General features: G+C 44.1%; 1 protein-coding gene across 20 annotated transcripts in view; it reads right to left on the bottom strand.

Moving 5' to 3' along the window:
• The window catches only part of LOC115547485 (zinc finger protein 883), a 110,878-nt gene extending 99,056 nt beyond the window's left edge, over positions 1–11,822 (bottom strand). For 9 of the 20 annotated variants that reach the window (XM_030361733.1, XM_030361738.1, XM_030361737.1 and 6 more), the window contains exons 1-6: positions 10,204–11,657; positions 9,523–9,682; positions 7,393–7,664; positions 7,147–7,210; positions 6,493–6,734; positions 6,245–6,311 (exon numbers count right to left, since the gene is read on the bottom strand). In XM_030361733.1, coding sequence (XP_030217593.1) covers positions 6,245–6,311; positions 6,493–6,734; positions 7,147–7,210; positions 7,393–7,664; positions 9,523–9,682; positions 10,204–10,569 — 1,171 coding nt within the window. In that variant the 5' untranslated portion in view covers positions 10,570–11,657. The other 11 variants (XM_030361752.1, XM_030361754.1, XM_030361755.1 and 8 more) reach the window with 7 other exon arrangements.
• Positions 11,823–12,081: the final 259 nt, after the last annotated feature.

The following is a 12,081-nucleotide window of genomic DNA, read 5'->3' as shown; positions in this document are numbered from 1 at the left end:
CAACACTTCGACTACTAAACCAACCGACGACTGGGTGCCGCAGCGCCAATGTTTGCCTGTCGTTACGTCATAGGGGCGTTCTCGTGGAAAGGGGCGGTTTATGGGAGCCTAGCTTAGAATAAGTACACTTTCTTCCGTGGGTGTTGTAAGACATATGTATTTCTGTGTATTTATTTTTTTAATTGACATTTGCATACACGATTCTGTATGAATTACGTTACACAATTAACTTGAAAGTGGCCCTTTAAGTCTTAATACGACTTGCATAAGGTAACAACAAAACCTGAAATGGTTTGGAAAGAATTCCTCAACATCCATCAGCTATCGACTTAATATTTCAAGTAACTCAGTTTACATTTAAAATACTTTGCTATTTTCGCCGATATCATAAAGTAACGTCACGTTATTCCAGTTCCACGAAGTGCAGGAGCGGGCAGTCATTTGTTGTTTGCTGCATTATCCTCTTTAGCAAACCGGTTTGAATGTCCAACAATACCATGCAAGGCATAAATTGGTGACAGGATTAAATCAGAAATGTATTCAAGTGTTTAAGAGCGTTTAAAATCGACATTAAACGACCAACGTGGTATTAATGCAAAGAAAATACATCGCAACTTATTCACTACGGGCGCAGCCATCTTGGTTTTTTCGCGTCATCCGCTAAACCCATGTGCTGTGTTCCAATAACCATACTTCCATGGGTACACTTAAACGTAGTACACTATCCACACTCACTAAGTGCGCTAAATTTCAGATGTCAATGTGTTCCAAATCGAATACTCCGCAGTGCACAAACCGGAAATTACGACCACGACTGCTGCCGCGGCTCCTCCCCCGCAATAAACAACCTTCTTTGAACGGGGAACTCTTTACGCCTGACAGATTATTCCTCTATAGAATGGCTAACTAGTGGTGCCGAGATGATGCCTCATGAAACGTCAAAGCCTCGGAGCCAGATGAACCATCAAAGTGGTTCGACCTCGAAGCTTGAAATGAGTACGCTAGGGACACCTAGTGGTGAATGAAATTATGATGAAAGAAAGAGTTTCCTGTGATGATGTGATGTTTGCTTCGTACAACATCAAGACGTTTAAGAATTAAAGTCATTTCAGTGATACGTGTGAGTGTGCCGTTCATAAATATCTCCCGAGTTCATCATTTGACAAAGATTTTAAGTCATCCCGGGCAAAATAGATTGTCTTATAACTACAGTAGCCTACTAATAATTGTAACAATAGAACTGCATGATGACTGAGAATGAGTGTGATTGATTACATAGACATAAAAGCGATCTTGGAACTGGGTAGGGTCTTCTTTTTGTAAAAATGTGCCAATTGTGAACAACAATAAATTCTATTCTATTCATATCGCGGAACAGCCCGAGATGAAGCCTCGAACGTCACACGCTACGTCATTTCGCCTATGTGAATCCTACTCGATACGGAGCATCGCTGGGGGAGGAGCTGAGGTACTCGACACACGCCCCGATGCCTCGACGCAAACCATAACATCACCTTCTCTGGTTTGACTCGTCATAGTTTGACTCCGCCTCATTTCTTCTTCTTCTTCAGCTTCCGGCAGTTTGGACGCTGTCCATCGTATTACTGCCCTCCACAGGTCCGATGATTAACTAAATATTTACATGTAGTCCTGTACTATGCATGAACTGCAAAACTGCCCCAGAGATCAGTTTATGGTTATCACAGTGCCCAAACAAGGAAAAAACTGAAAAAGCCTGACCTCCAAGTCCCAAGACCAACAGTCTACCAAATAGTGCATGTTTTTCTGTCCTATATATTCTACACTCCAGAAAAACATGTTTTACTGTCTCACAACTCCCACATTCACATAAACCAGAAACATGTTTGCCTACAATAAATAAAAAATGATTTAGCACAGTGACCCAGCCTCAATCTACACAGTTTAACTGAGTCCCTACGGGACTGAAAAGTGCAGGTACATCTTTTTTTTTACTTGAGATTGTAAAGAGAAATAGTGTATACCCCTGCTTTCTTTTTCCCACCCTCTCTACCATTCCTTCGTTAAGCCTTCTTTAATTATTTCTCTCAGTTCCACTCTCCCCCAGGATATATGAACATCTACCTCTCTACTCAAACTTTGTTTTGCAATCTGATCCACCTGCTCATTCCCCCCGACCCCAGCGTGTCCCGGAGCAAAATGATACGTCTAAACCCAATTCTAAAAAAAAACAGTTAGAATGGCAGTAATAATATCAGGTTGAGCCTTAGAATTGCCCCCTTTTAAGGCTTCCAGAGCAGCTGCAGAGTCAGAACAGATGATAACCTCTCTAGGTCTGGTTTCTTCAATCCACCTTAAAGCCCATAGGATTGCCATTACCTCAGATGTGAAAACAGAGCTCTCATTAGAGATGCGCCGGCCAATCTTCACCCCAAGCTGCTCCACATACATCCCAAACCCAGCTCTCCCACTAACTGGGTCTCTAGATCCATCTGTAAAAAATAATCAAAGTACTGTCTCTAATTGAGTTTAGATGTTCCGCTATTTTTGGAGTTACCAGCTTCTTATCTTTTTCCTGTAGAAAGACTATTTCAATGTTCAGCTCGGGCAGCACCCAAAATGGCATAGGTAGCCAGCTTGTATGTTCCGCTACACTAACCTGTTCCAAACCCAGCCTCCCAGCCCACTGATTTATATTTACAAAAAATGTTTTATACTTATTGGCTCCGTCAGACTCTTGTAACAGGCACCTTGCTGGAAAAGTTTGATGACACCCACTTAGTTTTACCCAGTACTGCAACCCTAACTTAATGCGCCTTAACCATAAGGGCATTTCTCCCATTTCAATAAGCAGGGCAGGGACTGGGGAAGTTCTGAAGGCCCCACAGCCAAGCCCTGGCCTGCAGCACATCTAGCCTTGCCAGAACAGATTTAGACGCAGACCCATACACAAAGCACCCATAGTCAAGAGAGCTGAGAATTCTGAAGGTCAGAGAGAGTGTTGAGATGTTGTTCAAGAAAGAGCTCTTTGATTGAGAACCGATCTCTGTGTTTGAGAACTGATCTCTGTGATTGAGCACATATCTCAGTTCATCATATGTTGAGATTCTGGATGACGATAACATTTCAAACAATGTTGTTTTTTCGTTGTCTTAATTGTCAGCAGTTTTCTCTTTCCAAGAAATATTTACAAGTGCTTTCTTGATGAATGAATATGAATGGAACCAAACCTACAGAAAAAAATAAAATTGCTGACACTGGATCTTGCTGCCTTTATCTTCTCATAATCATGCTCTAATTTTAAATCAAATATTTGGTTGTGTGAAGTGTAAAAAAAAGTGATTCTTCATCACACAGACATCAATTAAGTATAACAATAAAACAGAAAGCAAAAGAAAATGTGGAAAGTGTCTATAATCAAGTAGAAAAAAAACCCCCACAACAGCCATTTCAACAAATACAGGATGGAGGTGTCAATCAAAGAATCTCGTTGCCCGTGTCAAAGCACCCCATTGCCTCTGTGCTTGAGCATGTGCCAACGCAAATTGCTAGGGTCACTGAGGCTGGCGTTGCACCTTCAGGGCTTCTCCCCGAAGTGAGTCCTCATGTGTCTCTTCAGGCCGGAGCTCTGACTGAAGCGCTTCACACATTGGTCACACCTATAAGGCTTCTCCCCGGAGTGTATCCTCATGTGTCTCTTCAGGCCGGAGCTCTGACGGAAGCACTTCACACATTGGTCACACCTATAAGGCTTCTCCCCGGAGTGTATCCTCATGTGGTTTTTCAGGTGAGAGCTCTGTCCGAAGCGCTTCACACATTGGTCACACCCATGAGGCTTCACCCTGGAGTGAGTTCTCATGTGGACCCTCAGGTCAGTGCTATGACTGAAGTGCTTCCCGCATTGGTCACACATGTAAGGCTTCTCACTGGAGTGAGTCCTCATGTGGATCTTCAGGTCAGTGCTATGACTGAAGCGCTGCACGCATTGGTCACACCTGTAGGGCTTCTCCCCGGAGTGAGTCCTTATGTGGACCTTCAGGTCGGAGTTATGACTGAAGCACTTCATGCATTGGTTACACTTGTAGGGCTTCTCCCCGGAGTGAGTCCTCATGTGGACCTTCAGGGTGTAGCTCTTACTAAAGCGCTTCATGCATTGGTTACACCTGTGGGGCTTCTCCCCGGAGTGAGTCCTCTGGTGGCTCTTCAGGCTGGAGCTATGACTGAAGCGCATCACGCATTGGTTACACCTGTAGGGCTTCTCCCCGGAGTGAGTCCTCATGTGGACCTTCACGTCGAAGCTCTGACTGAAGCGCTTCATGCATTGGTCACACCTGTAAGGCTTCTCCCCAGAGTGAGTCCTCATGTGGATCTTCAGATCGGAGCAATAACTGTAGCGTTTTAGGCATTGGTCACACCTGTAGGGCTTCTCCCCGGAGTGAGTCCTCATGTGGATCTTCAGGATGCCTTCGAGTTGGAAGCGCTTCTTGCATTGGTCGCACCCGTACGGCTTCTTGCCGCTGTGGGTACTCATGTTGGTTTTTTCGGGAAAACCCTCAACAGACAACACACCGGGCCGGCCCTTGCCGCCTCCCCGATGCCCAGTCAGCTCCTCACGGTGGACCAGCTGCTCGCCGCTCTCTAGGCTCTTGACCACGCTGTGGTCTGCCAACAGCGAGTCCTGGGCCTCCAGTTTAAACGTGGTGAAGAGTGTGTCATGGCCGTCCAGCGCCAGTGGGCCCTCCCCTTTTCCATAGACGTTCAGGATCCTCAGCTCCCCTTTGTGACTTGACATATGGGAGGAGCCAGGGGCGTCCACATGCAGACTATCCAAGGCGGCGCCGCGCTGTGTGCTGCGGTCTCCAAAGTCATCGCAGTCTTCTGCAGAGGGAAAAAAAGATAAAGGAATTGTGTTAATTCATTTGCATGAAGGGATACAGTATGTATCCCTTTGAGACATAGCACTGCTACTTCTCCCCCTTTTAAAGATGTGGGGAGGTCATGAAGACACAACCCATGCTATCTGATGTTACTATCCCCTGTTTTACCAATACTGTAGTTATATGGGGAATCAAAACTGATTTCAGATCTCCTGACACCTGTCTGCCATGAAGAAGATGTAAATCGTTCTACTATGAACTGTATAAGTAGTCCTTGTGTTTGATGCACTTTCAAAAGAGGACCAGGCTTTTCAGCGCAGGTAGATTTGAGTACATTCTCAGTTGATCCAGGTCGTTTTCCTGCTTTCTTGCAAGCAATGTGTGTTACTAACTAGGGGTCTAACGTTGCACGTATTTGTACCGAACCGTCATGGTACAGGCACTTCGGTGCGGTTACAGAAGTGAACCGCGGTACGTGAATGTGGCGTACATAGCGTTAATATGGCGAATGTAAAGCCTCGTTATGCGATGCGGAATTTAAAACTTGAAGTCGGAGTTCCACCCGGACCGTTTAGCCGAGGTATACTACTTTTTTTTCTGTCGAATCACGCCGGTAACTTATCAACCCCAGCGTCCTCGGTTGCTAAGCGACGTCAACGACTTTGGCAGACTAATTCTCTGCTGATCAACACTACGAATGCTGGTTACAAATAAATTGTAAAAAGACACACCGTGTGAAGTTATTTTTTTGATGCGTCTAGTTCACTGTCATACAAGCTGTGTTCATTAAAATAAATAAATAAATAAATAGCAATTTGTTTTCGGCGCATGTAGGTCTATCTGCCTAAGCCCACGTTGAAATAATTTTGACGTTGAATGTCGATCGCGCAGTCGTCTAAATAAACAGATTGATTTCATACAAATCATAAAAGCCTCTCCCTGTGTCATTGTGTGTCCATGAATCCGAGGTGCGTGCATGGGGGGGGGGTTCTTGATTGACCGATGTTCGAATATTATTCGAATACTTCTCTGCGAATATTGAATAGTATTTTTGCCAGAAATGCACATCCCTAGCACACGCATTTGAAAAGGCACCATCCAGGTGTTACCATCGCCGTTGCTGTGGAAGAAAAAAACGAGCTGTGCAAACCCAGCTCAGGACACTATTTATATAACAACCCCTGTCTGGGAATTCAGAAATGCAAATGCCATAACCAAGTTTATTGTGTTTTCATTGCTGTTGATCTACAGCCATTCTCCGTTGTTGACAAACAAGCAGTTTTTTTTTTATTTCCTCCTTAACAATGAACCGTACCGTACCGTGACTTAAAGACCAAGGTACGTACCGAACCGGGACTTTTGTGTACCATTACACCCCTATTACTAACCTCCAGCGGGCATGCCCCAATCAATATCCTCTTCTTCCTTGATTGAAATGGTGTCTGGGGTCTGCTGCTTTCCACATGAAGAAGGAAACACACACACAAGACATATTCTTTCATTAGCACAGAATAGTTGTCAATCCCCGCTAACGACAGATTGAATCATACAGGTGGGTGCTTTCTATGGGTGTGTGTTGGAGTTGTAGCAGAGGAAGCCTCTCTTTTGGGTGGTGAATGAGAAGATGATTTCCAACCTGCACAGTCAGCTCCTCGCGGTGGTCTGCAGACAGCGAGTTCAAGGTCTCCAGTTTAGACGCGGTGAAGAGTGCGTCATTGCCGTCCAGCGCCAGTGGGCCCTCCCCTTTTCCATAGACGTTCAGGATCCGCAGCTCCCCTTTGTGACCCGACATGTGGGAGGAGCCAGGAGCGTCCACATGCAGACTATCCAAGGCGGCGCTGTGCTGTGTGCTGCAGTCTCCAAAGTCATCGCAGTCTTCTTCAAAGGGAAAAAAAGATAATGGAATTGTGTTAATTCATTATTTGCATAAAGGGATACAGTATGTATCCCTTTGAGACATAGCACTGCTACTTCTCCCCCTTTTAAAGATGTGGGGAGGTCATGAAGACACAACCAAGGCTATCTGTTGTTTTCTATCCCCTGTTTTACCAATACTGTAGTTATATTGGGAATCAGAGCTGTTTTCAGCTTTCCTGACACCTGTCTGCCATGAAGAAGATGTAAATCATTCTACTATAAACTGTATAAGTAGTCCTTGTGTTTTAGCAGGGCTTTGGTCATGATGCGCTTTCAAAAGAGGACCAGGCTGTTCAGCGTCGGTAGATTTGAATACATTCTCAGTTGATCCAGTCGTTTTCCTGCTTTCGTGCAAGCAATGTGGCTTACTAACCTAGAGCGGGCATGCCTCCATCAATATCCTCTTCATCTTTGATTGAAATGGTGTCTGGGGTCTGCTGCTTTCCACAGAAAGAAGGAAACACACACAAGACATATCCTTTCATCAGCACAGAATAGTTTTCAATCCCCGCTAACGACACATTGAATCATAAAGGTGTGTGCTTTCTATGAGCGTGTGCTGGAGTTGTAGCAGAGGAAGCCTCTCTTTTGGATGGTGAATGAGAAGATGATTTCCAACCTGCCCAGTCAGCTCCTCACGGTGGACCAGCTGCTCGCCGCGCTCCAGGCTCTTTACCACGCTGTGTTCCGTGGACAGCGAGTTCAGGGCCTCCAGTTCAGACACGAGTGTGTCATGGCCGTGCAACGCCAGTGGGCCCTCCCCTTTCCCATAGACGTTCAGGATACTCAGCTCCTCGTTGTGACTGGACATGTGGGAGGAGCCAGGGGCGTAAAGACTCTCTGAGGTGGCGTTGCGTTGTGTGCTGCAGTCTCCAAAGTCATCGCAGTCTTCTACAAAGTGAGGTTTCAATACATTATTTGCAGAAAAAAGGACAATGTGCATTTATACACGTAAAATAAACTATCAAAATGTATGTAAAATTGACACAGAGGGATCAAAATGTGTACTAGTGCAGACACAGATTCAGAGTTTGGGAGCCCCCCTCCCTCACTCACACTGAACGAACACCAGAGCATAATGATACAAGCACAACGCGTCATTCCCTCGCATCATAAGCTCATCAGCTAACAGTTATAGTTTTTGAATGAATTGATGTTTGAGAATGATAAACCAGCTCATGTGGCATCTGTCTGGAAAACAGTCCGGGCTCTTGACTGTTTCCATCTTCGATACGCAACTACCAAGTTTGACACGTGTTTCATCAGAGCTCTGGTCATGATGCTATTCAAAAGAGCATCAGGCTTTTTTGCGCAGGCAGAATCTAGCAGTCAGCCAAGAATCTATGGGTGCTGTAAGATGAGTGGAATTTCCAACCGCCCTGTGTTTTTGGCCTACCCTAAAGCCTGCCACACACATAAAGATAATCGGGCTGATTTTGCCCCGATTTTCCCCCTTCCGATCACGGACAGACATCGCCCGATTATCTTAAGCTCTTAAGATTATTTTATAAGATTCTCTTGTAGTGTGTGGTGTGTTAAGAGTGAAATTCGGCCGACAATCGGCTCCGAAATCAGTCGGCGCCGATAATCGTAAGTATTAAACATGTTCAATATTTACGATTATCGGCGGAGAACGTTGTGGTGTCAAATCGTCTTGTGTGGGGGGGAAGCCGACAATCGGGAGTCTCCAACGTGACGTAATATTGAATTTAACCAATAAAGAGCGAGCTGACTGAACACGGAATTATAACGAGCTATCTCCATGGCTACGATATCCCTGAATACCACCAATATGGCGAAGACAGTTAAAGTTAAGGGATTTTTCAGTTAGGATTAATCCCAAAACCACCATCATGCAGTCGGTATCCAGCTGGTCCTCCATGAGTTTACACCGGTTTACACTCGCTCTTCTTCACTTCTTCTTGTAGTTAGTTCAATGACTATTTTTGGTGTGACTGCCCCCACAGGTCAGTCAGAGTACTACGTCAGATCACGTTTGTTCACGCGAGATTTCTTGCTTGAGGGACAAGATTCTAGTGCGTCTGAAGACAAATCTTTATGTGTGTGGTGTGCTGTGTTTGGAATATCGCAGGACACCACACACAATACGATCAAAACTGTTAATGTAATGTTAATGTGTGGGGTCTCTCACAGATAAAAAATCGGTTGAGATTTATAAAATCTTTATGTGTGTGGCAGGCTTTAGCGAAGGGTAGCCGAGCCTTCCGGGAACAGTTGGCTAATTTCATATACGGCAGCTTTTGCAAGTACGTCCATTATGGACGAAAGCTGTTCTTCCAAAGTTTGGGCCGCAAGGTGACATGTTTATTAACATATTTTACTCTGTTGTGGATAAAACCCACAATCGAATACTGTAACAAAATACGAGAGGTCGCAATGGACTAGGTTTTAAAGATTAACATGGCTTCCCCAAACCTTTCGGTTTGAGTCCCCACATCAGCCATCTGAGGCTTTACCTGAACAGCTTAGATGAAAGAGATTCATGTTAATAGTTGTTCACCATTACGTATTCATTGGTAACAACACATGCAGTATCTAATCATGCAACCCAGTAGCCTACACAATATCATTTTCTAACATTATGAAGTTCATAATTTTCAATGCTTGCTGTCTGAAAAGTGTAAATTGCTAAATAGTATCCATGGAGAAAATGAAAAATGTTGACATGCCATCCTTATTTGTGATTGTATATGGCAAGTATGGTGAATGCTAGATATAAGCTAACTACCTAATGAACGATGGAAACATCGTATGTTGCACTGAGATCCACGATGGACCACTACTGGCTCAGGGTCCATCGTAGAGGTGTCTCCATCTCCATCATCTTCAGGCTCTGAAGTGGGAGTTGCACCCGCCGCATCATTGATGGCAGCACTCTCCCCCACAATCTGAAGACATACCACAATCACAACTTAAAAATATGCATGTATTATTTAAAAGACTGTTAGCCTAGCAGCTAATATTTTCGAAATCTTTTCAATGCAGTCCGATATATCAGCTGCATTTCCTCGCATGTGCCGTGTTGATACCAACATTCAAAGAAAACCAAGGCAACTCCGATGTAACTTCAAGAAAACTAATATTGTGAAGCATTACTTTGATGCGTTTTGAAAAAGATCATGTTAGCACAATAAAATAAGTGTGAGCGGGATATAAATGCCTCATTTCATTTCATGTCAGGAGGCTCATGTGCAGCCTCGTGGGGCTAACCTAACAATAGTAGCTAAGCTTACGGCAGCTAGCCGTGCTCTCCTGCCTTCATGGTGCCAACTACACTATCATCATTACAGTCAACAAAAGTGTTGCCAAGACTTATCCATAACGTCAAGAATGCATTTGGAAAATGTACATGCAGGGCGGCTACATTTCGATGCAACATATTTTATAGCATAGGTATTATAAGACTTACTGTGCAAAGCTCCCGTTTTCGGCGAGCGGATTCTCTGCTAGTGCTAGACTCAGTCCCGCCAGATGTTGCTGGTAGACCTGCATGCACAGATGGAACAGCTCCATTTGCTAGCCTAACCCACTCTCTTCGTCGAAATCCCAGGCGCGATTCCATCAGATCCCCTTGGTTGTAGCTGTCTGGTGTGAAGTGTTTTTCACACATCACCGTGTGTCTCGTCACCGAGGAGGCAGCGAAGTTGCTTCTCTTTGCCTGGACGAAACGTATCCAAGCACGGAAATGGTTGTCTTTCTTGTTTGGAAATCGGTGGACCCGATGGCCAGACAAGTTGGAGTTGTTGCATCCAAAACAAACACAACAATTAACCATTTCGAAAACTCAAACCTACTCAACTACAACGATAACGACAAGCTCTTTTCTCTCTTACCAACACTTCGACAATTAAACCAACCGACGACTGGGCGCAGCAGCGCCAATGTTGGCCTGTCGTTACGTCATAGGCGCGATCTCGAGAAAAGGGGCGGTTTTTGGGAGCCTAGCTTAGAATAAGTACACTTACTTCCGTGGGTGTTGTAAAATAAATGTATTCCTGTGTATTTATTTTTTTAATTGACATTTGCATACACGATTCTGTATGAATTAAGTTATACAATTAACTTGAAAGTTGCCCTTTAAGGCTTATTACCACTTGCATAAGGTAACAACAAAACCTGAAATGGTTTGGAAAGAATTCCTTAACATCCATCAGGTATCGACTTAATATTTCAAGTAACTCCGTTTACATTTAAGTAATATTTTGCTATTTTCGCCTACATCATAAAGTGCTGTCACGTTTTTCCCGTGCCACGAAGTGCAGGAGCAGGCAGTCACTTGTTGTTTGCTACATTATCCTCTTTAGCAAACCGTCTTGAATCAAACATTTACATTGAATTACATGTCCTACAATACCATCCAATGCATAAATTGGTGACCGCATTAAATCAGAAATGTATTTGTGTTGAAGAGTGTTTAAAATCGACATTAAACGACCAACGTGGTATTAATGCAAAGAAAATACATCTCAACTTATTCACTCCGGGCGCAGCCATCTTTGTTTTTTCGCGTCATCCGCTAAACCCATGTGCTGTGTTCCAATATCCATGCTTCCATGGGTACACTTAAACGTATTACACTATCCACACTCACATATGTGCGTTAATTTTCAGATGTCAACTGTTATTCCAAATCGAATACTCCGTAGTGCACAAACCGGAAATTACGATCACGACTGCCGCCGCGACTCCTCCCCCGCAATAAACATCCTGCTTTGAATGGGGAACTCTTTAAGCCTGCCTGATAATTCCTCTAGAGTGGCTAACTCTATAGACTGACACTAACGATGGGGGAATCAGAGTTCTGCTGCAAGTGGACAACAACCTGGTTCTGTATACCAAGGAGAGGAAAGGCGTGTGGTCCTCTGTCACCTGGAATGAAGCGAACTTCAGCAAGTTGCGTCTGACCCATAGATAGTATATAAAATGGATGTAGCATTCGGGCAGACCTCAGTTAATCCAACTGCATCCAATTGTTTATGCGCGTCACCATCTTAGTTTGACTCGTCATACTCTTCTTCTTCTTCTTCTTCTTCTTCTTCTTCTTCTTGGGGTTTTTTCGGTGGTTGGCATCCACAACTTGGTGCATTACCGCCCTCTTGTGATCCAGTTAATGAATCAAAAAACAAAAATATCCAAACACTCACTCATTCACACCTTCTTTCTACTCTATATCCTACCATATAACCCTGTTTCTCTCAAATAGCCAAACAATACTTTTATACAATTCCTCTTCATTAAACTTAAAATATTTTCTCTCAATTGATTTTTCATACTTTCCCTCTCCATC

The sequence above is a fragment of the Gadus morhua genome, chromosome 7 (genome assembly GCF_902167405.1).
Source record: "Gadus morhua chromosome 7, gadMor3.0, whole genome shotgun sequence".
In the NCBI taxonomy this organism is placed as follows: domain Eukaryota; kingdom Metazoa; phylum Chordata; class Actinopteri; order Gadiformes; family Gadidae; genus Gadus; species Gadus morhua.
This window is presented reverse-complemented; position numbering and strand designations above follow the sequence as displayed.